This window comes from Geotrypetes seraphini, chromosome 5, assembly GCF_902459505.1.
Source record: "Geotrypetes seraphini chromosome 5, aGeoSer1.1, whole genome shotgun sequence".
NCBI classification, from domain to species: domain Eukaryota; kingdom Metazoa; phylum Chordata; class Amphibia; order Gymnophiona; family Dermophiidae; genus Geotrypetes; species Geotrypetes seraphini.
Window position 1 is genome coordinate 193769718 of NC_047088.1, and position 24882 is coordinate 193794599.

The 24882-nt window shown below is 40.5% G+C and overlaps 1 protein-coding gene across 1 annotated transcript in view; it reads left to right on the forward strand.

Moving 5' to 3' along the window:
- PDE11A (phosphodiesterase 11A) overlaps nt 1-24679 on the forward strand; it is a 568355-nt gene extending 543676 nt beyond the window's left edge. The window contains exon 20 of the mRNA XM_033946286.1: nt 22735-24679. Within this exon, the coding sequence (XP_033802177.1) occupies nt 22735-22911 (177 nt within the window). The 3' untranslated portion in view covers nt 22912-24679. The remainder of the gene's footprint in view (nt 1-22734) is intronic.
- The last annotated feature ends 203 nt before the right edge of the window (nt 24680-24882 follow it).

A 24882-nucleotide genomic window follows, 5' to 3' on the forward strand; every position in this document is an offset into this window, starting at 1 on the left:
CCTAGCTAGTCTTCTGATTAGAGGCTGAGTGAAACTGCTTTTTGCTTTTTAGCCAAAACCGAAATTGTCTAAAAGCTTCTGCCCGAAACCAAAACTGAAGCCAAAACCCATCTCCTGGTTTCAGTCATAGCAGAAACTAAAACTGAAAACTCAACTTTGGTTGTGTGAGTGTGAACCAATGACGGCTGCTGGGGATTGTCAGAGCTTGCAGACTGCATCTGTCTGCTAAACCCACATTATCCATATCAGAACATATAATTTAAATGATGAAAGGCCGTATCTTATCGCCAAGCAAAATGGCCGCCACACACAGAGATCTCAGCACCGACGGGGGTTTTTGTTGGGGAACCCCCCCACATTACTTAATACAGATCGCGGCGGCGTTGTGTGGGGCTTGGGGGGGTTGTAACCGCCCTCATTATACTGTAAACTTAACTGTTTCCCTGTTTTTTAGGGAAAAAGTGAAGTTTTTCAGTAAAATGTGGGGGGTTACAACCCCCCAAACCCCCCACAACGCCCCCACAAAGCGGCGCGATCTGTATAAAGTAAAGTGGGGGGTTCCCCCCCACACCCCCCGTCGGAGCCCTTTAAAACAGTCATTTTCTTCGGCGCGCGCCTCCACATTGTGCTCAGTTGTCTGCGCGCGCCTTTGTCCTGGCGCGCTTTTGACCTGACACCTTTAGATAGTTTTTCACTTTCTGCATGTTGCACTGCTTTCAGCTGTGTATAGCTGAAATTATCAGAAGCAATTAAGGAAAGATTTATAAACTATAAAGAGTTTTACCGCATGCAGAATTGTGATTTAGATTCTAATCTAAAGTATCAACTGCAAGAGATAAGATTTTGGTGTAGTCCTCTAGGCTTTATTGTAGAGGGGAGGGTGACAGGTCAAAAACGCGCAAGACAATAGAGGGGAGAATCAATATCCAACTTGTGCCTGGAAAACTTGGGCCTTAAGTGTTCAGTAGTCACGTCCGCAACCACCTTCAGCTCTCGCCTCCTCCAGCACTGGACACAACCGCCATCTTACATTAAGCAGTCACTGCCAGGAGAGGTGCCGAATTTCGCAAGAGTTCACGAGATTACGTACACACGCACAAGCTGCACTGCCTCCAATGGTTACCTTACGTTCTGGAATGTTGCCTGACTCACTGCTATAAGCTCATGCAAGCGCTTTCCTGCATCTGTTTGCGATTGTCCTCTCCACTCCACCTCACAATTGCGTACAGACGCAGGAAAGTGCTTGCATGAGGTTACAGCAGGAGGCGGTTAACGTTCCAGAACAATGATAACATACCAAGGGCCTCAAAATAGTACCTGGCAGACCGCATGCAGCCCATGGGCTGCGAGTTTGAGACCACTGGCCTAGGGGGAGTAGACACTTGGAGGAGTACAGGAAGAGGGGAAGGGAGACAGACAGACAGGATAAAGCACACCTTTATTGACTTTCATTTTAAACAAATGGTCATTTTCGGTTAAAACCAAAAGCATGGCTGTAATTTATAAAACCAAGATTGAAATTTAGTCAGCCTCTACTTCTAATGTTATTTTATTGTATAAACTGCTTCAAATGCTATGGGGATAGAACTGAGTTATAAATGCCCATTTAAATTAAATCAACTAAAAATAATCAACAAATTCTTATTAGAAAGTATATGCTGACTCTTGAATTATTTTCATAGTAGTCTAATCTTTTTTGTAAATTGTCTCACTTTGTAAAAGAAATGCAAGCAACTTATTAATGTACAGAAATTCTGATCAAAGGAAGTTATAAACTAATCATTGGGATAGAGTCACTGACTTTCTGCTGATCTGGAATTTCAGTACTTAACCATCTCTGTATTTTCTGACAGAAAATTCCTTTCTAAGCTGAAATTCCATGCAGAATTCCATGTAGGAAAAAAAAAATCACTTTGAGTTCAACTCACTCCTGAAGCCCCAAAACAAGGTCTGCCAATTTCACCTATGGGGTGCTGAAACGTTCTCTGCCCACCTATCTTAAACCTAGGCAGATTACAATAAAACAAGCATAGAATATTCCGCACAGTCTTCACAATAAAACAGACTGTAACAAGTAACCTTACTACATCATTCCCTCTCCTAAAATTTAAAATAAAAAAATCTCACAAAGCCATTTCACACAACATTTCGCTCTAGAAAAAACTCGTACAAATAAGTAAGTTTTCAATTCCTTTTTACAAGATTTTAACCCACTACATAATCTCAAATGACCTGGCAACTGGTTCCACAATCGTAGACCTTCAACTGAAATTGCTGTTGTCTGTGTTCTTTTATAATGAGACTCCTCAACTGACTCAATCGACAATCCCTTCACTGTTTCAGATCTTAAAGAATGCCCTTCAGTGCATGCATTAAATGCCAAGGTACTCTGCTTTAGATTGTTTGATACACAATTGTCAAAACTTTGTATTCAATCCTAAACAACATCAGTAACCAGTGCAATTGTTTTAGCACTGGCGAAATATGTTGATATCTAGGTACCCCAGAAATCAATTGCACTGCTATGATCTCCCCATATCCTGATTATACTCCTGATGCCTTAACCCCCAATCTAATCACAGATATCCAATCCTTCCAGCCCTCACCAGTCACCAGACACCGCCCTTTGCCAAACTCTATCCCTAAAGTCAGAAGCCCCCAGTTACCCCTCCCCCATACTCTGTCCCTCTTGACACTCCAGTCTCTTACTGATGCATTTCCTTGGTATGTAGTGTACAAAGTAGGAGGGGATCCCTCCACTTTTGCCCCATTTGGGGTTCAAAATGACAGATCTGACGCCTAACAATAGTCATGGGTATTATTTTTAGGGGTCAGTCTGCCATATAGGACTGACCCCTAGCAGTAATCTACCACTCGGGATCAGATCTGTCATTTTAAACTTGTTGCTTGGACAAGTCAGCAGAGGGGGACCACTTCTGTTCTGTATACTAGATCAGTGGTCCCCAACCCTGTCCTGTAGGACCACCAGGCCAATCGGGTTTTTTGGCTAGCCCTAATGAATATTCATGAGAGAGATTTGCATATAGTGGAAGTAGCAGGCATGCAAATCTGCTCTGTGCATATTCATTAGGGCTAGCCTGAAAACCCGATTGACTTGGTGGTCCTCCAGGACAGGGTTGGGGACCACTGTACTAGATAAAAGGGAAATGCATCAATAAGTTGCTGGGGTGGATGGAAGGGGTGGGAGAACTGAAGGACACTGTCTATAGGGGCATGGCTTGGAAAAGAGAGGAGATCTAGGAGTTTGGGATGTGATCAGGATTTTGGAACATTAGGGAGCTGTAATCATGCTTGGAGAAATCAGGCTGGGCTATGGTCAGGAGTTAGCTGTCAGGGATGTGGCTTTGCTACTGGACTCTCAATAGTCACAGATGCACTTACGAGAGGTGGCATTAAATGCCCTAGGTCGTGTACTAACCCTCATGGTAGCTATTATGGCTAGCCATTTTTCTGATCTGCTCACGTCTCACCTATACCCTTTACCCACATTCAGCAGCTTGCATGGAGTTGTTGGTTTTTTGTTGTTGTTGTTTTTTTGGTTTTTTTTGGGGGGGGGTTTGCCACACTGGCTGGTTTGAAAGCAATCTGTGCTAACATCTACCATGCAGTAAAACCCAAACTAGCTGCTTAATACAGCTTAGCAAAAGGGCTCTATAATCTTTAAAAGATGAGTTATAATGGTTATCTAATTATTTAGTAAACATCCCTCAGTTTCTCATTGGCTAATAAAGAGGAATAAGAAATATCAGCTTATGAATTTAGGTAGTGTGCCACTGACTTTATTTTCTGAAAGAAAAAAAACATGGATCCAAGTGGGGGTTGGGAGTTTTCTTCCCACTATGTACTGCATCCTCCATACGTTAAACTCCGCATTCTCATATCACAAGAGAAAGTAGCCCCAAAGAGTTTGTATATCTGTCAAAACCAATTTGGTGTACCACAGGAAGCCCAAAAATTAAATGCAAAGGGAAGACCATTTGCCTTAAAACCATGTAGGCTATTTGGGGGTTTTTTCAGCTAAAAAAAATTATTGAGCCTTCCTACAAAAACATATACCGGTATATTACTTCATCTATGTGAACTAGAGAAGGATGGCATAAAAGACAAATATAGTGTGTGATATATTGGAGAAAAGAACAACAAATCTGAATTCACAGATCTGAATATCCCTAAAGAAAACTGTGTGATGGTTCTATAGAACCTTGGAATGTGAAGCCATGAGTACACAAAGCAGTATGTGCAATTCCAAGAGCATATTTCCAAGAGAGATAATGAATACCAAATAGATAGGCCATGAAAGAAAAACAATTTCCATAGTACACTAGTTTCAAATAAGGAGAAAACTACATCCAAGCATGCACAGAAATATCAGAGATGTTGACAAATGATATAAAAAAAATAGTCAAGAAAAAGAACTCAGAAACTGGTATGACAAATCGGAAAGAAGATAAATGGATGCTTTTGCAGCCCTTCAGTTTTCAGGGGAAAAAAAAAAGAAATAGCCAAATATATTGTATCAGAAAAGAATTCAGAACGATGATGGATGGAATGTTTCAGCTGCAGAGATATGTTAGACATAGCAGAATCATAGCAACCTGTACAATCCTCAGCTGAAGGCATATACATTTTGAGAGCTCTGTGTGGATGTGAGCATGATATTAAATTCTGAGCTTTTTATCAGCTCTGGCTGTGTGAAGCATCAGGCGTTGATTGCTGCTGAATAAATATGTTGAATAGGCTTCACATTGTTTAGAAAGAAGCTGCTAAAAATCATGCAGCCCGATTCAAAAAAGGAATAAAACCAAGGAGGTTAAGGAGCTGATTCAGCATCCCAGGGTCACTGTGAATCACTGTACGCATGGTCAATATATATTATTAAAAATAATAAAAGACAATTTAGTATTTTCTGGCTCATATTTATGTCATAAACAAGGACATCAAAAATGGTATGGGGCAATTTCCCTATGAGGAAAAGCTAAAGTGACTGGGTCTCTTCAGCCAGGAGAAGAAACGGCTCAGAAGTGATATGACAGAGGTCTATCAAATACTGAGTGGAGTAGAAAGGGTAGATGTGAAATGCTTGTTCACTCTTTCCAAAAATACTAGGACTATGGGGCATGTGATGCAGGTACTAAGTAGTAGATTTAAAACAAACCGAAGCACATATTTCTTTATACGACGTGTAATTAAACTTTGAAATTCATTGCCGGAGAATATGGTGAATTCAGTTAGCTTGGCGGGGTTTAAAAAAGGTTTGGATAGTTTCCTAAAAGAGAAGTCCATAAGCCATTATTGAGAAGGATTGGGGAAATCCACTGCTTATTCCTAAGATAAGCTGCATACAATCTGTTTCACTACTTTGGATCTAGCTAGGTATTTGGGACCTGGGTAGGCCACTGTTGGAAACAGGATATTGAGCTTGATGGACCTTTGGTCTGTCCCAGTATGGCAATCCTTATGTTCTTAAATCCAAATTGTTGCCAATTGAATTCAGTTATTCATTGTCGATGCCTTATTAACTAGTTATTTTAAATTTTGCTGCCCTGTAGTGGTTACAGTAAGCAATGTGTATGTGCTCCCCTACTCTTCAATGTGTGGCATGGCTTTGTACACTTCCAGAGAAAACCAAAAAAACTCTGTGGAGTGACGATGTACACTTCCAACCACTGACAATAAAATATACTTTAAAAAACTATTTTGCACACCCATCTTAAAAAAGATTGAATTTTGGATGATTGATTTCAAATTGAAATTGAATCCTGAAAAGACTAACCTTTTTTTAGCCAGTCCTACTGACAAGATTAAAGAATCAATGATACATTTTAATGGCGTGGACTATCCTATAGAACAGTCCATAAAAATACTAGGAGTGACTTTAGATCGACATCTTACTTTAGAACATGATACAGATTTGTTACTCAGGAAATGTTTCTCAGCTCTTTGGAAACTACAAACAATTAAGAAATATTTTGATACAGTTTCCTTTCGTCTGTTGGTTCAGTCATTTATATTGAGTATCCTTGACTATTGCAATATAATTTACAGTTCTTGGGTGCCTATAAGAAAATTTTCAAAAAATTAAGAGTGGTTCAAAACACTGTTGTTCGATTGATTGTGGTTTTAAAAAATGGGAACATATTACTCCCTATTACCAAAAATTACATTGGTTACCGATAGAGGTCAGAGTTTTATTCAAATTTTCATGTATTTGCTTCAAATCAATTTTCGGTATGTCTCCAGGTTACCTTGTTTCCCATTTCTCCTTAAATTACTCAAACAAGCCTACACGTAAAGTCCAGTTATTTACATACCCTCCTGTCAAATTATGTTGCTTTAAGATATTTTTAGAGAGAACTCTCGCTTTTTAGGTAGATAAATTGAATACCAGGTTTGGCAAAATTATGCTAGAAGTTCCATCTTACTATAATTTTAGAAAATTACTAAAAACACATTTGATAAATTTGTAATGTAAGAGTTTTAATGTTAATGCTTTTAATCTATAGGCATTATGTATCTTCTAGAAATAGCTTTTTTGTATTGTGAATCGGCTGGATATTCAGCCTTATCTTACTGTGAACCACCTAGAACCTTTTACTGGTTTGGCAGTATACAAGAAATAAATTATTATTATTATTATCTGCCCTGGGGGGCCAAATTTGGGCTACAAATCTAGAATTCAGGGGATAGTGTGTACAGTCAATGTATGGTGGCGTACACATGGCCAAAACATGGGTGGGGCTCTCTTTTATAAATAGTAAAATACTTCCAAAAATTGGGAGTTGAGGAAAGGAAAAATGCAGATAAAATATATAAATATTCCACTCAGACTTTGTCACAAACTTAGGGGTCCTTTTACAAAGCTGCGGTATGGGTTTAACGCGCGTAATACCACGCGATAAACTGCCTGCTGTACTAGCCGCTAACGCCTGCATTGAGCAGACATTAGTTTTTAGCCAGCCGTGGGGGTTAGCGCATGATGAAATGTCCGACGCGCTAACCCCGCTAGCGCAGATTGGTAAAAGGAGCCCTTAATAAACGTTCAAAATCTCACAAAAATTGCTGAGCTGTCATCCAGGGAAGGAAAAAGTGTCTGAGAGTCAAACAAATTCTGCCTGTTACTCATTGGCATAATGGCATTAAAAAAAACCCTCCCCAACTTGCACGTAATAAAGTTCATTTTGTCATTTTATCATCATATTCAAAATTTAAATATTGTGGGCTTCTCATCATCTGGTCTCTCTCTGACAATGGCCAGCTTCCCCTTTTGCCATCCCTGTTGTATTTATGCACTCACAGTTATACCAGTCAAAAAAACCAACAATGATCTACAGTACACTAATAAACTGAGCCAATGATTACCTTCTCTATGGTTACCCTTTGGCATATGACACCCCCCTCCCCCCAGAAAGGTTTTTAATATCAGAAGTAAAAAAAAAAAGAGGAAATCTCTAGCTAAAGTAATTTTGAACAACAAGAATTATTCTCTGGCTTAGGTAAATTGGGAGAGAAAGGGGCTCATTTTGAAAAAAAAGATAGACGTCCAAAAGGTGGTATAAACCTAGGGTTACAATATGGCTTCAGAAAAAGGAGGATGGATTGAGACATCCAGGCTTTATTTCCATTGCTTTCAATGGAAGTAAAACACAGATTTCTCAGTCTGTCCTCCATACTTCCATTGAAAGCAATGGAAAATAAAACCCGGAGGTTTCAATCCGTCCTCTTTTTTTCTGAAACCATATGGTAACCCTACATAAACCGGCACTTGGATGACTTACTAGTCGAAACAGTCATGTTGGCATTTTCAAAGCTGACTATCTAGAAGTCTTTCTGGTCATTATGGGCCTGTTTCTGGAAACAACATCCCAAATGTCTGTTTCCCAATCGGAATGCACATTAAAAATAAATAAATAAATAAATTTGCGAAGGACACCTACGATGTAGGCATCTGACTCGTGCCTACAGAGGCATCTAGGCATGCCTATGGATACATAAGACCTTAGGCGTGCTAAGTCGCTTCCGTAGGCCTGAGTCAGACACCTTAAATTTAGGCATTGTAAAATGCTGACCTACATTTAAGACGTTTGTGCAAACAAATAGATTTGATTGTGGGCACAGCGCCTACCAGTCATTGACAAGTGGTAGGCGCCCATTTTGCAGACACCTTTTCCAGAATCAGCTCTTTGTCTCCAGTGTGTCTTAATCTGGACAGTTCCATTAGGTCCACATGCAGAATTCATTTGTTCCCCTTTCCATCAAGGACTGCTGCTACAAAAGATTCCTGGACAGAACTCTTCCCTCCCAGGCAGGCAAATGGAACGACTTGCTGGCTAACATCATCAACCAGTCCTCATCATACCTCAATTTTAGAAAATCAATAAAAACGAATTTGTTTAATCGATTGTAACCTATGAATCTAGTGTATCTCTCCTCCCAACCTGTACCTTATTTCCGATGACTTTGCATTGTAACTTCTTCGACTTTGTATTGTAACTACTTCGATGACTTTGAATTGTAACTACTTCGCTGATTGTCCAGCGCCTCTTGTTGTAAACCGCCTCGAACTATCATGGCTTTGGCGGTATCTAAAAATAAAATTATTATTATTATTAAATCTTAAGGGGGCATGTTAGATGCATGTTTTGGGCAGGGTTAGCACTTGGACATTTTACAGTGATAATCAAACATTTTACAAAACGTCCAGGGCATAATTTGGATGTTTTGGGCTAGACTGGTTTTTAAAATGTATAAGGGCCAAAAAGAAACCCAAACTGACCGGATGACCACTGGAGGGATGAAAATATGGCCCCTGAGTCAGGACACACCTATCCAGTCAGGTTTTCAGAATACCTACAATGACTATGCATGAAATAGATTTGCATACAAAGAAGGTAATGCATGCGAATATATCGCATGCATATTCATTATGGATTTTCTCAATATCCAACTGGCTAGATGTATTCCGAGGACTGGGTTGAAAACCCCTGCTCCAGAGAGATAAATAACTAATTTGTTACTTAATATCATTATTAGGCAGGGTAATATATGATTGGGGCTGTTGGGGTTTTTTCTTTTCTTTAAAATCAAGCAGCTGATTTCAGAGCATGCTAGGGGAGAATTTGGTAATTTTTGTTCCCATCCTTACTCTCTCATAATATCTCTGCCAGCGATTTCAATGGGTCTTGCTGTGTGCTATAAAAACAAGGCACCCTATGGTTTGGAAAAAACAAACAAACCCAGTAGCACTGGGTACAACATTGAGTACAGCCAAATATACAGAAGAGTGAGTTAAGGATAAATATTAAAAAGTACAAATTGCCCCTGCTCCAAATAAACTCAAATGGAGTAAATGTCAGATTAATTGGGATCACAGGCAGGTGCAATGGATATAATTAAGTAAATGTTGACGAACTTGCCAAGGAAGAGAAAAATGTTGTGTTTTCAAAATAATTTCCCAGAAGCTTCATAAAAGAAAATTGATTACAGGACCCTAATAAGTGTAGCAGAGCCAGAAAATGTAGTAATCAAATGAGTTTTTAATTAGATTTCAGGTAGAAAAAAAGTCTAATTTGTGTACTTGGTATGAAAGGCTCATAGAGAAATGCTTTAGTGGCTGGGAAATAAAGCACAAACCAATTTCCCTTGGAATTACAGTGGTAAGTTCAATTAAATGACTTGATCAGAATATCGATGCTCCTGGGTTAGACCACACTAAATACTGTACTGACAGTTTTAGAGACACATCACGCAGTGCACTTAGAGCACAGGATAATTTCACCTAAATGGTTTTTCAATCCCAAACACTTTTTGATATTGGCATAGCATTTGAATTTCTATAAGTGAGACTGTCCACTCTAATACGATGGGCCAATGAAAAGTTCTCAGCCTAACCAACAAAGTTGGGGCAGTCTCTATCGAGGGCTATACACTTAGTCCAGCGAGTTTCCGCTTTCTTTGATCCGTATTTTTCCAATGGAACAAAAAAAGGTGGAAAATCACTGGACGAAGTGTATAGCCCTCAATGGAGACTGCCCCAGCTTTGTTGGTTGGGCTGAGAACTTGTTAGCAGCCCCTCATACATGATCATTTTGCCCATCTTACAGTATTGTTCAGGTAGTCTCTCAGCATATCAAAGTCCTTTGCACATAGGACTAGATTCTGTAAATGGTGAGCAAATTTCAGCACTGAATGAAATCAGCACCAAATGCTATTCTATAAAGCATGGGCTGGATTGAGTGCACTTTGCAGCATCAATTCCTGGGCCCAAATTTGGGCACCAGGACATACGTCTGTTAAAACCAGGTGCAATTCCTAATGCCCAATTTGAGCATGCTTTCACAGTATTCTATAATAATGTTGGCAAATTTTTGGAACAGCCCTGTCCTGCCCATGCCACCTCTGTGGCCATGCTCCCTTTGGGTTGCACAGTATGGGATTTGGGCATGCTGTGTTAAAGAATAGCATTTAGTAAGATGAACATACATTCCCCAACTGCTACTAATTGACAGGGCCGGATTAATCAATAGGCCCAGTAGGCACGTGCCTAAGGCCTGAAACTGTGAGGGGGACCCGCTGAAGGAGGACAACTCATCTTGCTATTTTTTTAAACAGCAAAAGCCCCCGTCGGCAACAGCAACAGTCCCCGCCCCGCAGCAATGGCAACGGCCCCCCCACAGTAACAGCAACTGACGCCGCACCCCCCCCCCCTGCTCACAACAACGGCAATGTGGCTGGATCTGTTACTGGAAGGTCCCGTGATGACTGCTTCTGCCGGTCCATACCCCTCTGACGTTACTTACTTGCTCTGGAAGAAATGACATCGGAGGGGGATGGACTGGCAGAAGCAGTCATCGCGGGACTTTCTTGTAACAGATTCAGCCACGTTGCTGTTGCTGCGGGGGGGGGGGGGCATTGCCATTGCTGTGGGGGGAGCCCGTTGCCATTGCTGCGGGGTGGGAGGCATTTCTGTTGCTGCGGGGGAGGGGCGTTGTCATGGGGGTTAGGCAGTAGGCAGAGCCGGCAACTTCAATGTTTGGATGGGGAGAGAGAAAGGAGCATGGAAGGGTGGTGGAGGGAGACAAAGAGAGCAGGGTGGTATATAAGGGTGGTGGAAGGAAAGAAAAGGGCTGATGGAATTGGTGTGCAGGGGAAGGGGAGAGATATAAGGGGAGGATACTGGATAGAATTGGGTTGAAGGGAAAGAAAGGGGGCAGATGCTGCAAGGAAAGTGGAGAGAGACATAAGGCAGAAGGATCCTGGATGGAATTGGGTTGGAGAGAAAGGGGGCAGATGCTGATGGAAGTGGGAGGAAGGGAGAGGAGAGGGTGAAATGCCGAACCTTGGGGGTGTGGGAGAGGGAAGGAGAGAAGAGAGATGCCAGACCATTGGAGGAGGGAAGAGAAGATGATGGATGCCACACCAATGGGGGGGGGGGGGAAGAAGAGATGGAAGGGAGAGGCAAACAATTTCTAGAAGAGGCACAGAAGTACAGAAGATGAAAGGAAGAGAGTGACAAGAAGATGAGGAGAGCAGAAACCAGAGAAGACAAAGGTAGAAAAAAAGAATTATATTTATTAATTTTTTTACTTTAGGGGACATGCATCGCTGTTTCTGTGGTGTTGCATTGTATGCAGAGTCCAGCTTCTTGGTGGTTTTATTTAACCTTTGTCTACATATTTCTATTTTATCCCCCCCCTTTTACAAAACTCCAGAGCATTTTTTAGCGCTGGCCATGGCTAAAAACCATACTACAGTTTTGTAAAAGGGGGAGAGGTTAGTTTGTGATTACATATTTCATACTAGGCGAAGGTGTTTTCTGTGTTCTGTTTGTATGAAAGACATGGTTTTTTTGTTAGTGTTGACTAGCCTTGTTTGGCGAAATGCATCAGGCATGGTTCTTGGGAGCACCTTGAATTAACCTGATTTGAATCTCCTTATTTTTCTGCCAATCTTCTTTTGTTTCATGTTGGATTCTTTGGTGGACTGCTTGCCTTGTTTTTCATTGCAAATTAACATACATGGAGTGGAACATACTAGAGGAATTACAGATTTGCTTGTTTATACATAGTAACATAGTAGATGATGGCAGATAAAGAACTGAATGATCCATCCAGTCTGCCCAACCTGATTCAATTTAGATTTTTTTAAATTTTTCTTCTTAACTATTTCTGGGCAAGAATCCAAAGCTCTACCCGGTACTGTGCTTGGGTTCCAACTGCTGAAATCTCCGTCAAAACCTACTGCAGCCCATCTACACCCTCCCAGCCATTGAAGCCCTCTCTAGCCCATCCTCCCCCAAATGGCCATATACAGACCGTGTAAGTCTGCCCAGTACTGGCCTTAGTTCAATATTTAATAATATTTTCTGATTCTAGATCCTCTGTGTTCATCCCACGCTTCTTTGAACATATGGGTTACAGTTGGTTGATGTAGAGTGAGGCAGTTGAGAGGCGTTGTAAACTTGGTTATTAATATAGACTTATATTTCGGATAGTATTACTGCTTTACAAATATTTGAACACTTTTATATATGCATGGAAAGGGTTCAGAGTTAAAGTCCTGGGTAAGTAGGTGGGAAGGGAAGGAAGGGGGATTTGTTCAGAGATGTTTGGGGATTGCATAGAAGAAAAACTGTGCACTGGTATGCTAATCTTTGTTTGTTTTAAATTTTAAAAAATAAATACAAGTGGAAATAAAGAAGTCAATTAGAAAACAGATAAATGGGGCGGGACATGGTAGGGACGGGACAGGGCCAGGGGGGCCCAGCGTGCCTAGGGGCCCTCGAAGAATTAATCCTGCCCTGCTTATTGACATCAATAATTGATTGTTAGCACTTGATTACTGACATCAATTGCCTTGTTAACCAGTTAAGCTACCCCACGCATATATAGAATTCAGGGGAAAATGCGTTATGACCAACACAGGTGTGCAAATTAAAACAAGCATAGTTTGATATGGTAGTCGGGTTCCGCCATGGATAATACGAGGGGGGTGCTGAAAAGTTATCAGCCCAACCAAGAAGAGAATGACATGGATTTGGTTCGATCAATGATCTGAACCAATGTCAAAACATAGTTGGTGTTTACATATCGTTTACATATCATTTTCCACCTCTTATTTCGTTTTCAGAAAATTGCTTCAAACATATCTTTTTTGGCAAATATCTTGATTAATTCACTATGATTATACTATGTTGTTAGTATTTTTTGATTTGTGAACCACACAGAACCGTGAGGCAGTTGCGGTATATAAGAATCTATGTTATGTTATGTTATCACTTAATGAAATAAGATAACACTCTTTTCAGCTACAGTGGCAAAATAACACTCCGAATTTAGGAAGTGGGTTGGATTGGGCTGAGAACTTTTCAGCACCCCGTCGTACTTTATAGATTCATTGGTTTGGATTCTGTTTGGCCATGGGGCTCATATTCAAAAAAGAAAAATGTCCCAAAAGTGGCATAGAGGACGTTTTTCTCGCCAAACCCTTCCAATTCGCTATAGTCAAAATTCATTTTGTATACGGATTTCTATGGTGGATGTCTGCAGTGCATCTAAATCTCAAGGAGGCATGTTGGTGGGCTTATGATTTGGATGTCTTTCTTCAATAATCAAAAACAATTTAGAAAACATCCTGGACACAATTTGGATTTTTGGGACTAGCCCTGTTTTAACAATGAATAAGGTATGCAATTATTATTGGGTTTTAATTTAATCAGAAGGAAATGAGATGCAAAGAAAACAATTATAACATTCTACAGATAAATATATAATAACCTATATAGCACTGCTAACATTGCTTCCAACGTCCACAATAATGGAGGGCATACAAGAGAACTGAAAGAAAAATAAAACAGGGAAATAACCATAACCCAAAATGGTTTAAACTTACAGCCCCAAATCAAGAGGATACAAACTACAAGTCAATTGGCATTGTTCCTATTCTATAAATTCCTTCAGCTGAGATGGTAATAGAAATGGATAGAACCTAGCCAGTACCTAATGATACATTCCCGAGCACAGTGTCTCTCAAACATTTTTTAAACCATGTCACACTAAACGGAGCAAATGTTTTTTGTGGCACATAATTGAAATTATAAAATTGCAAAACCAACAAAAATTAAAATTTGAGAGTTATTTAAAGTTCTTTAAGCTATGTATGGGTAATTGTTACAATGTTGAAACTAAAGCAGATAGAATAAAATTGCTAATCAATGCGATGGATGTGCTTGTTTTTGAGTGCAAATTAACTCAAAACACAGCTCTATAGTTGACAAGCAAACACGCATTTCATCAACCACCATCTGCAGTCGGATTTTTTTTTTTAAATTTAATTTGTCAGAACTGAAAATCCAAGTTCGCAAAAATAAGAAGATCCAAACGGTAATAAAGCTTCAATTGCTTTATTGCTCAAGTTAGGATAATTACTGCATAAAAAATAAAAATTAAATTATTTGCCATTAGTTTTCAAGAACCAGTAACGTCAAAGAATGATACTTGTCTAGGACAGAGTTTTTCAACACGCGGTACATGTACCCTTAGGGGTACACAAGCCACTTGTTGGGGGTACACAGCACTGCGTGGGTCTCCTGCCCCCTTCCTCCTTAATTGCCGCCACCGGGGATCCCATGCCCTCATTCCTACCCACCCCCCTCCGCCAAAGTGCCACCAACTGCGTGGATCCCATGCCTTCCTTCCTACATTCCCCCCTCCATTGAAGCTGACCTGAAAAGGCTTCCCTCCGATGTCAGAGCTGACATCAAAGGGAAGCCTTCTAGGTCAGCAGGAGATCTCAATTACCTCCTTCAGGACTGCTCTTTCCAGCCTTCAGCCACACAGGGACGCGTCGTGGGCAGTAGCTTTTGCATGCTGCACGTGGCTGACTTGGAAGTCTTCTCTCCATGTCAGAGCTGTGCTGCTGAAGGCATGAAGGTGCAGCCCAACTGGATGGTCCTGAAGGAAGCGAGCGTGTTGTAGCAAGTAAGGGAGAGAGAGGACATGATTGTGGGACACAGGGAGAAAGGAGGGGGGAATTTAGGACAAAGGCTGGAAGGCGGGGTGGGGGGGCGCGCACTCGGGACACAGAAGGAAGGGAGGAAGGAAGCACTAACTTGGGAGAATTGTTGGGCATGAGTGTGTGAGTGAGAGGGAAAGATATGGTACACATTGGGAAAGGAAGAAAGAGGAAAATTGTTGGGGTTTGCGAGAGAAAGGATTTAGGTAGAGATGCATGGTGAAGAGAAGGATGAGAGGGAGAAATGTTGAATATGGTGGTGGAGAGGGAACAGAGGGACAGATTGAAGGGGATGCAAGGGGGAGGAATGTTGGACATAGTGATGGAGGGAGAGATGTGGCATGGTGCTAGAGAGGGTTGAGAGAAGGAGAAATGGGTATCAGGCTGGTGTTCAGTGTTGAAAACTGCTGCACATGATCTGGGAGATGAGATAGGGAGAAATGTTGGATGTGGCAGTAGAGGGGGTAGGAGAGATGCACCGTGGATCTCTCTCTCTCTCTCTCTCTTTCCCCATTCCCTTTGCAGCAAGGGAGGGAAAATTCTGGGATCTTTCGTGGCACACCCAGAATCTCTTCGGGGCACACCACTATGCCTTGGCACACGGTTTGAGAGACAGTGCTCCAGCATATTTTTTTTAAAAAACTTATTCCCAGAGCAAGAGATTTAGGTCTCAAAGCAAGAAATTATCTATTCCCTGTGTCAAAGGAGAGACATCAGGAAACATTAATTCTGTGATCATGGAAAACTACTGTTTAAAATTTTTTAAATAAAGCTAAAATCATCTCCATCAGAGGCCCAAGTAAAATCATGTTGCCATATTGGTTATTCCCTCTACAAAAGTTTTCAACTCTCTTCCCCAAAGCCTAGTATATCTGGAAAAGGATCACTGAATAATTGTATTTGATTCTTCTGTTTCTATGTACTTTCACATTGGGAATTTCATGCCAATAAAGCTGAATTTTTATTTAAAAACCCACTTGTAAGTGGACGTTTGACTTTGTGTAGCGGGAGAGTCTTTATATCAAATCTATTAATCCGCTATGCTCCTATTCACATGCTTCATTCACAGGATAGTGGTTGTCCTTTGCGTTTTAAGTTACTTGTGATACCAGGTTGTTGTTGTTGTTTTAAATCAATCTCCTGTGCTATCAAATTAACTTCTGTTTTATTTGTTTAGATTTTGCTCACACTTTTTTTTAGCTAGTAGCTCAAAGTACGCAAAAGCAATGTTCAGTAGACTAATAATAATAATAACTTTATTTTTCTATACCGCCACAATCTTGCGACTTCTAGGCGGTTTACATTCAAGAGAGCTGGACATTCAGCGAGTTACAATATGCAGATAGTTAGAGGAAATACAGAGTACATCAACTTTAAGAATGCAAAAGTATAAAGTGTACAGTACGCTAAGATATTTTCGAGAGGACCTGTTAGGAAAAGGTCGCGAATTACAAACATACATCGAAAAATTGCAATATACAGTTTAGGAGTTTTCAGAGGGGCATATTAGAAGATATGTCCCGAATTGCAAAATACGGTTTGATTAGGATGTCAGAGGGGGTGGGGGGCGGGGGGGGCGGGGGGGGGGAGGAAATTGGGAACGAGAAAAGAGAGAAGTGTTGGGTGAGGAAATTATTTAGGTGATACATTTATCGAATAAGGCAGTTTTTATGAGTTTTCTAAAAGCGTTGTAGGTCAGTCTAGCTTTATTAATGTAGTTGTCTAGCCAGTGTTGTTGTTTGTTTGCTTGGTATGCGAAAGTTCTATCCAGAAAAGTTTTGTATTTACAATTGGTAATGCTTGGGTGTGCAAAAAGATAGCGGTTTCTGGTTTGTCTGATAGAGCTGTAGAATATGAAGTGAGGTAGCAAGTACATGGAAGTTAGTCCCCAAGTTAGTTTGAAACATATGCAGGAGAACTTGAAAATTATTCGTGCCTCTACTGACAGCCAACTAGGTGTTGGCCTGTCTCTGGTGGGCTCATAATCCAATTTTTGTACCTGAGGCAATGGAGGATTAAAGGGCAAATTCTATAAGAAGCACCCAAAAGTTAGGCGCCTACGTAGGCACTGTTCAGCGCGATTCAAGTAAAATTGGGTGCTGTTTAGTGAATCGCGCTGAGCAGCACCTATTTGGGCACCTATTTTGGAGGCGCCCAATAAATAGGCCAGCTCTAGGCACAACTAAAAATTAGGCGCCCATGCGAGCGCTTAAGCACGCTTAAGAGCAGGGATTCTGTAAGAAGGCGCCTAACATGTAGCCACGCCCACACCTAACATGCATAGCGCCTATTTTTTTGAAGGCCGCCTAAATTTTTAGAGGCGCCTTGTTACAGAATCGTGCTTTCTTGATAGGCGCCTAAGTTTCAATCAGTGCTGATTTAAAAGCTTGCTTGAGCTTGTCCTTCAATTTAGATAGGCGCCTATCTAGTAGGGTGCCTCCAAAATAGGTGCCTAACTTTAGGCACTGGTTACAGAATTTGGGCCCAAGTGACTTGCCCAAGATCACAATGAGCAGCAATGGAGCTTGAACCAGGTACTCCTGGCTGTCACAAATTACTAGGCTATTTCTCTATTAGGGAAAGTTCAGAGTGTTTTCTTTGAAATGGATTATGCTCAGTTCCCGAGAAGGATCTAGAAGGTAATTTCTGCTTTCATATCTTTCCTGTTTCCTGCCCCTTGTCTCCTCTTGATTATGTTTTATTTTAAAATTTAATTAATATTTTTCTATTTTATTGTACTCCCCTCATACCTCCCCTTTCTTTTATTTTTTATGATGTAATTATTAACCTTCCCCACCATAAACTCTTTTTGTATCTATTTACGTCAATGTCTTTGTCTCAATTTTTGCCTTTACCCCGCTTATCTTTTTTTTTCATTTCATATTTTTAGCATTGTAAACCGACCAGATACCCATAGATGGTCGGTATATCAAATTATAAATAAATTTGGAAACTTGGTAATTTTATAAGAACATAAGAATAGCCTTACTGGATCAGACCATCTAGCCCAGTATCCCGTCTTCACGGAGGACAATCTAAGTGACAAGCACAAAAACCCAAATGGTAGCAGCATTCCATGCCACTGATCCAGGGCAAGCAGTGGCTTCTCCCATGTCTGTCTCAACAGCTTACTATGGACATTTCCTCCAGGAACTTGTCCAAACCTTTTTTAAACCATGTGCCTAGGTTAAGGCAGTCGCAATCCCCCTATTTTACACCTATTATATAAAGAAAAGTAAATACCTATGATTCTGTATATAAAATATTATCATAAGTGACTGAAAATATGCCCTCATGAAAGGCACAATCACTGTAAATGCCCATATCTAGATTGTAACAAGAATTTGCATAAACTATGATATTTTAAAATTATGTACATGCATGCTGTGCTCAAACTCCACCCATCTCCATGACCACACTTAAAGTATCTGCCAAGTAAACAAGGTGCATACTTTTACGTTATTGAGAAAGACATGGGGGAAGCCACTGCTTGCCCTGGATCGGTAGCATAGAATGTTGCTGCTCCTTGGGTTTTGGCCAGGCACTAGGGACCTGGATTGGCCACTGTGAGAATGGGCTACTGGGCTTGATGGACCACTGGTCTGACCCAGTAAGGCTATTCTTATGTTCTTACAATGGTTGGTAATTTATAAGAGGTCATTTTCGTGCATAAATTGAAGGACTTATTTCCAAAACTTGCATTTCATTGGACTTAGAAGGATTTGGAAATAAGCCTTCAGTTGCCTACTTATGTGTATAAATGATTACAATACCAACATTTATGCCATTTAAAATTAGGCAACTCCTTATAAGATTACTCCATATAAGTTTATGTATACCTCTTTGACAGTAATTATTGAAATGTGCTTAAGCAACTACAAAACGGACCACTAAAAACACCAAAGGCCTTCAGAGTCATTTCGAAGACGCAATGGTTTGGATAACTCTGGCACAAGCTTTATATTTTAGCACAAAGATTTTACTTCCTTTTCACCATTGGTTTTATTTAATAAAGGAGTTCTTAACAGTATTCATTGGATGACCCCTGACTACGCTGAAACACAGCTCGTATCAGGTCCTATAATAAAACTCCCTTTTGATTGCCTTTGACTCTGAAGGCCCTTGGTGTTTTTTGTGGTCCATATGTATGGCGTACTTTGCCCTCTCCTACATCTCCACTAAACAAATACAATAAACATAAGAAATAAGAATAGCCATACTAGGTCAGACCTATGGTCCATCTAGCCCAGTATCATGTTTTCACAGTAGCCAGTTGAGGTCACAAGTACCTTGCAGAAACCTAAATAGTAGCAATATTCCATGCTACCAATCCCAGGGCAAGCAGTGGCTTCCCCATGTTTGTCGAGGAACTTGTCCAAATCTTTTGTAAACTCAGCTAGTTTAACTGCTGTTACCACATCCTTTGGCAAAGAATTCTCATGCTTAACTATTTTTGAGTGAAAAAAATATTTCTTCCTATTGGTTTTAAAAGTTTCTCCATGTAACTTCACTGAATATCCATGTTTATACAAGTTCTACACCGCTCAGGATTTTGTAGATCTCAACCATATCTCATCTCAGCCGTCTCTTTTCCAAGCTGAAGATCCTCATACAAGAGGAATTCCATCCCCTTTATTATTGTGATTACACTTCTTTGAATCTTTCTAAATCCACTATATCTGAGGTCGCACCATAGAGCAATACAGAGGCAGTATAGTATTATTGGTCTTATTTACCATCCCTTTTCTAATAATTACTAGCATCCTGTTTGCTTTTTTGGCCGATAAATTATTGTATGTCCTTCTCTCCCTCCCCACCCACCCCTATCCCTTCCAGTGGACTTGGAATATACAAAGGAGTCCATAGGCCCACAAATAACTGGGTTTCTATTACGGTTGATTCCTTGGATTTTACCTTAAACTTAATCTAGAACACCAAAGCAATCCCCACACCAATAGTTACCGCACCTTTGTGGTCCTTTTACTAAAACACCTTAAAATCTGGGTTTAACTTGTTTTTAACACTGGAATTTCTCATGCACTAAGCCCAGATTGAATATTGCATAATTTGAGGCTTTTAAAATATTTTTTCCAATAATGCAGGTAATGTTTGCACTTGTGCGCAGTACCAGTAAACAGGCGGCAGTAAGAGCCCCCACTTTAATTCCATATAAACCTGTTCTAGCACAGTAATGCAAATATGCTAACTGGTTAACACTTCCACCCACGGTAAGCCCCGTCCAAAACTTATTTTTGAAAAATAGGTAGCATACAGGTTACTATTTGCTAACAGACAAAGGGCTAGATGCACTAAAGTCAGTCGATACCGACTGGATCGCTATTGGCCGATTCTCTGACCAATTCTGGCCAAGCGATCAATGTACTACCAAGTTTGCATGGAAGTGCAAATCATTTACATGCAAGCCCTACAGATCAATCACTCAGTGAGCGATTGACACATGTGCAGAGCCATAACAGCAGTGACAGGGGAAGCAGCCTCCTGTCACTGCTGTTAGGGATTCTTTTTTTTAATGGCACAATATGCTCCATTAAAAAAAAAAAAAGAAAAAAGCTCCCTGCGCTGATGGCCCTCCCCAATGACCCCCACACATACACAAACTGGCACAGTGACCTCCCCACACACACACACAGCAGCAAAAATGGCAAAATACCCCCGTACTATGCCTCCACCCGGTCCTGGACCCCACGTGCCACTGACCCCTCCAACTATCCCCTTCCCTCCCCCCTTCCTCCCCCCAAAAAGGCAGGAGAGATGTCCACTCCGTTCTGCCACTGGATGCTCCCCTTAACCCCCGACTCCCTGACCACCACCACCCCCTGCACCTTTGGTAGACGTTGGGAGCTGGAAGGAAGCACGGTCCCTCCAGCTCTGAGGCCCTCACATGGAAAATGACGGGCCTTCCCCTCTCTGGTGTACCATGTGATGCACTGGGAGGAGCCTAAGGCCCTGATTGGCAGATGCCCAAGGCCCCTCCCCTCCATCACTATGTCCAACATTCCTCCCCTCTCCGTTGGCATCTGAGCAAATCAGGACCTTAGGCCCTTCCCCATGTATCACATGGGACACAGAGAGAGAAGTCTAAGGCCCTGATTGGCTCAGATGCCTAAAGCCCCTCCCAAGGGGCATCTGAGCCAATCAGGGCCTTAGGCTCCTCCTCATGCATCACATCATTGGGGAGGGCCATCATCAGCGGTGAGGGACTATTTTTTCTTTTTTTTTTTATGGGACAGATATTTCGCATGTGTAACAGCCCTTGCAAGAATGATCTTTCATTGTGACCAGCTAATGGCTTAGCTGGGAGTTTAATGTCGCTTCCCCCTCTCCCATATACACACACAACGAAGGCCTAGCCACACTCTCTTAGCTCATCTTGGACCTGTAGATACTTAGGGCTTCTCCAATATTTATGCTGTTTTATTTTTGTTTGGGGGTTTTGTTTTGTTTTTTTAGAATAGAATAGTGTTATTTACATGAATAATTTCCATTAGTTGCCCGACAGAATGTATACTAGGTTTCAGCAGATGTAAATGCCATATCCAAAGTTAGGTGAAAGAACCTATGCTACGCTAGTATTCCGAAAGATACCGGAAAGTTCAAGAAAGACCATCCTCTTCACAGACTACTTTAACTAATAATGCAGCATAGAGGAGATAGTTAGCTAATTCCCACTAGGAATTTGATAGGGAAAACACAGTAGAGATACCCAGAATTGCTGAGGATATGATAACCAAAGTACAGATAACTAGAATTATTAGGATATATGTAAATCTAAGATGAACATAGAACGCAATACAGGTATTACGTGTGCAAATAAGCTGGATTTAATATGACCATAACACACAATACTAGTATTATATGTATTAATACATAGGATGATTGATTATGGTATAAATGTGTTGGTATTGAAAACCATCTCAGAAAACGCTAACTCTGTATTGTAACACCTTTACAGAAGCTCATATAAACCGCTCTGAATTGACTCCCCAATGATTAGTAGCAGTATAGAAGCTTTCAATAAACAATAAAGGGTGCTCTGTGTGTAGCAACCTTTATAGAATACTATCTTAGTGTGGATCTTCCTTGTGTCTAACTTTGGGCAGAAATGACAGATCAAATGCTTCCATTTGTAAAATACCAGCAACCAACAACAGAGTGGACAGCAAACAGCGTAGCAATTCTAATGTTGTTTGGCACTATTTTTTCACAGTTTCCTAAACAGAGAGCTATTACTATCATCGCCAAAGTAAAGATTGAATTGACTTTTGCTTCTACACTGCTGCCACCGGCAAATTTTGACTCCTGATGCCAGTTGACTGATACACGACCCATGTTGAGTCATCTAAGTTATTGCAACACCGTTGTTCAAGTAAAGCTTGGTTTGTCATCTACTCTGCTGGTCTAACTTTGGGTATCATTTACTGAATTTTGCCCAGTGTGTACCTCTCAGTGGTCGCCATCTTAGACCTTACTACTTAATTTTCTAATACTCTTCAGGCATTAACCTGAGGAGGAAAACAAGAGCCAATGTCCTTCTGAACCAGAAATTTAACAAATTAACCCTTTTTTTGTATATACCAATCAAGATAAAATGAGTAATTGTCCATTTTCACTTAGGGTTTCATTAATTGACATTGGGGTAGTATAACTATGTTTCTTTCTCTCCTGTTTATATTTTTGTTCCAGTCTCTAGTGAAAGTGAACGTGAAACTGAAGCCCATGCTGGATTCTGTGGCAGCAAACAGAGCTAATTGGGAAGAATTACACCAAAAAATACTTTTGTCCCAGAAACCTTCCTCTTCTGTATCTCTTTCTTCTCCTTCTCCAACTCAACCAGCTATAGATTGTCCTTTGAAGACTTAAGTGTGACTTCAAAACATCAGCTGCTGTCATACACAAGAGATAATCCAATAGGCTGTCATAAGCTTAGCAACAGAATTTAAAGAGATCCTGCAGTTTTGATTTGGGGGCTGGAGAATGATTTTGTTAGCCATGGTTTGGCTTTTGCCTGTGAGCTAAAGGAGAAAGTCTTGATGGCAGAGAGTACAAGCAGCCCTCATTCAGCTCTACAGTCTTCCAGCTGCGACTGTTAACCGTAACTAAACGCTGACTGCAGTCAGAGCGGGGGACCATCCAGCTTAACATTCACTTGGACCATTATCAATGCATCTGCAAGGATCCGATGAAAATGGAATCGTGCATAATTCTATGACTGTATGCATCTCTCCTTTGTTATGATCTCGCTTTTTGCCTGAATTTTGTGTTTTTTCTTTCTTCTATGTTTGAATGCTCAAAAAGCCTGCTTTGTATTTTAAAGAAATATTTTTTTACAACCAAGCTTCTTAATTATTGATCAGGGTCTTGGAATTGCTTGCCTTTGATAAATGTACAGATAAGCTTTAGTATAGGTATGGAGAATAGCCACTGAAACGGCACAAAACTCCTCTGTGAGTGGAAACTTGCTTAGAAGTGTTGTTGCATGATATAACTTTAATATTTCTACAGACCCCTTAATAGTTTTCTTGATACATTGCATTGTTTTCCAAAGAAAGACATCTGTGGGCATACTCTAAATCCTTGCAGCACTGAAAGTCTATTCATGGAATCCACATTGACTAAGATGGCTATCAAGCCATGCCAAAGCCATACATTTTCTAAAATTATTTCAAGATCAAAATGATGACAGTTTTGACTGTTAACCCTTAGAAGTGGTGGAAAACTGGAGGGGTGGAGTAAAATTAGATTTCCCCTAGTACCATTGACTACCTCCTGCTATCCTCTAGTTTACTTATACAGTTATTAAAAGTCAACTTATTCTTCATTGCTGACCATTCACATATGTGTGTGATATTGAATTGTACAGAATGCTTTAACTAAGTCTGATGGGTTAAAAAGCAATAGTGTTCTAAAATTGATACTAGCCAAGTGGATGGCTTCCATTTAGCAAGTCAATGCTGGCTTTGAGAATTATACTCAAGGCACTGGGCACTATGAATGGATTCACTACCAAATATTAATCCAGAGTTTCATAAGCACAAAGGCCCTGATTCTATATAAGATGCCTAAAGTTAGGTGCCTAGATCAGTGCGCATACAATCAATTAGATAAGTGCCTAATTTGGTAGGCACCTAAAATTTCCAGGTAGACGCCTCGACCAAGGTGTCTACCAGAAGGTAGAAGTGGTTAGGGGGCAGATTGTGGGCAGATCTTGAGCATGTTTTCCGTATCGGCTCCTGGCCTAAATAGGAGATGCCTAAGTATGATTTAGGTGCTGCTAGGCGCAATTCTATAAACGACACCTAACTCAAGATTGATGGCCGCTATAGTGTATACTGCGTTGCTCGGCCCCTATCTTATAGGCACTTTTTATGGAATTGGGCCTAAAATGTCATGTGCTCCATTTAATATGATGAGCAATCCTTGGATTATTAACAACCAACAAGAGTGCTGGAAATGTTTAGCATAAATATACAAAGAGAATTTTAAGAAAAATTAATATGCACATATTATTGGGTATTTTTTTCTAGTCCATACAAATTTCTATGTAATGAAGCTTTTTGCAGGTAGTAGCATACCTGACATTTTTAATTCTCTGGAAAAAAAATAATTCTTTTTCTGCTGTTGAGCCATGTTGTAACACTGATGTCATTGGATAAATAAAAAGCAACTTCTGATACAGCACAAAGATGATTTTCCAATACTGTAAATGCTGCTTTGCATAATGTAACTTGTTGTTACTAGTATACAAGTTATATGGATCAAGAAGGAATTACGTTCTCCTTCTTATCCTGACCTTTTTTTCAGACATCCTAGCTTTTCTGCACTTATTATGTA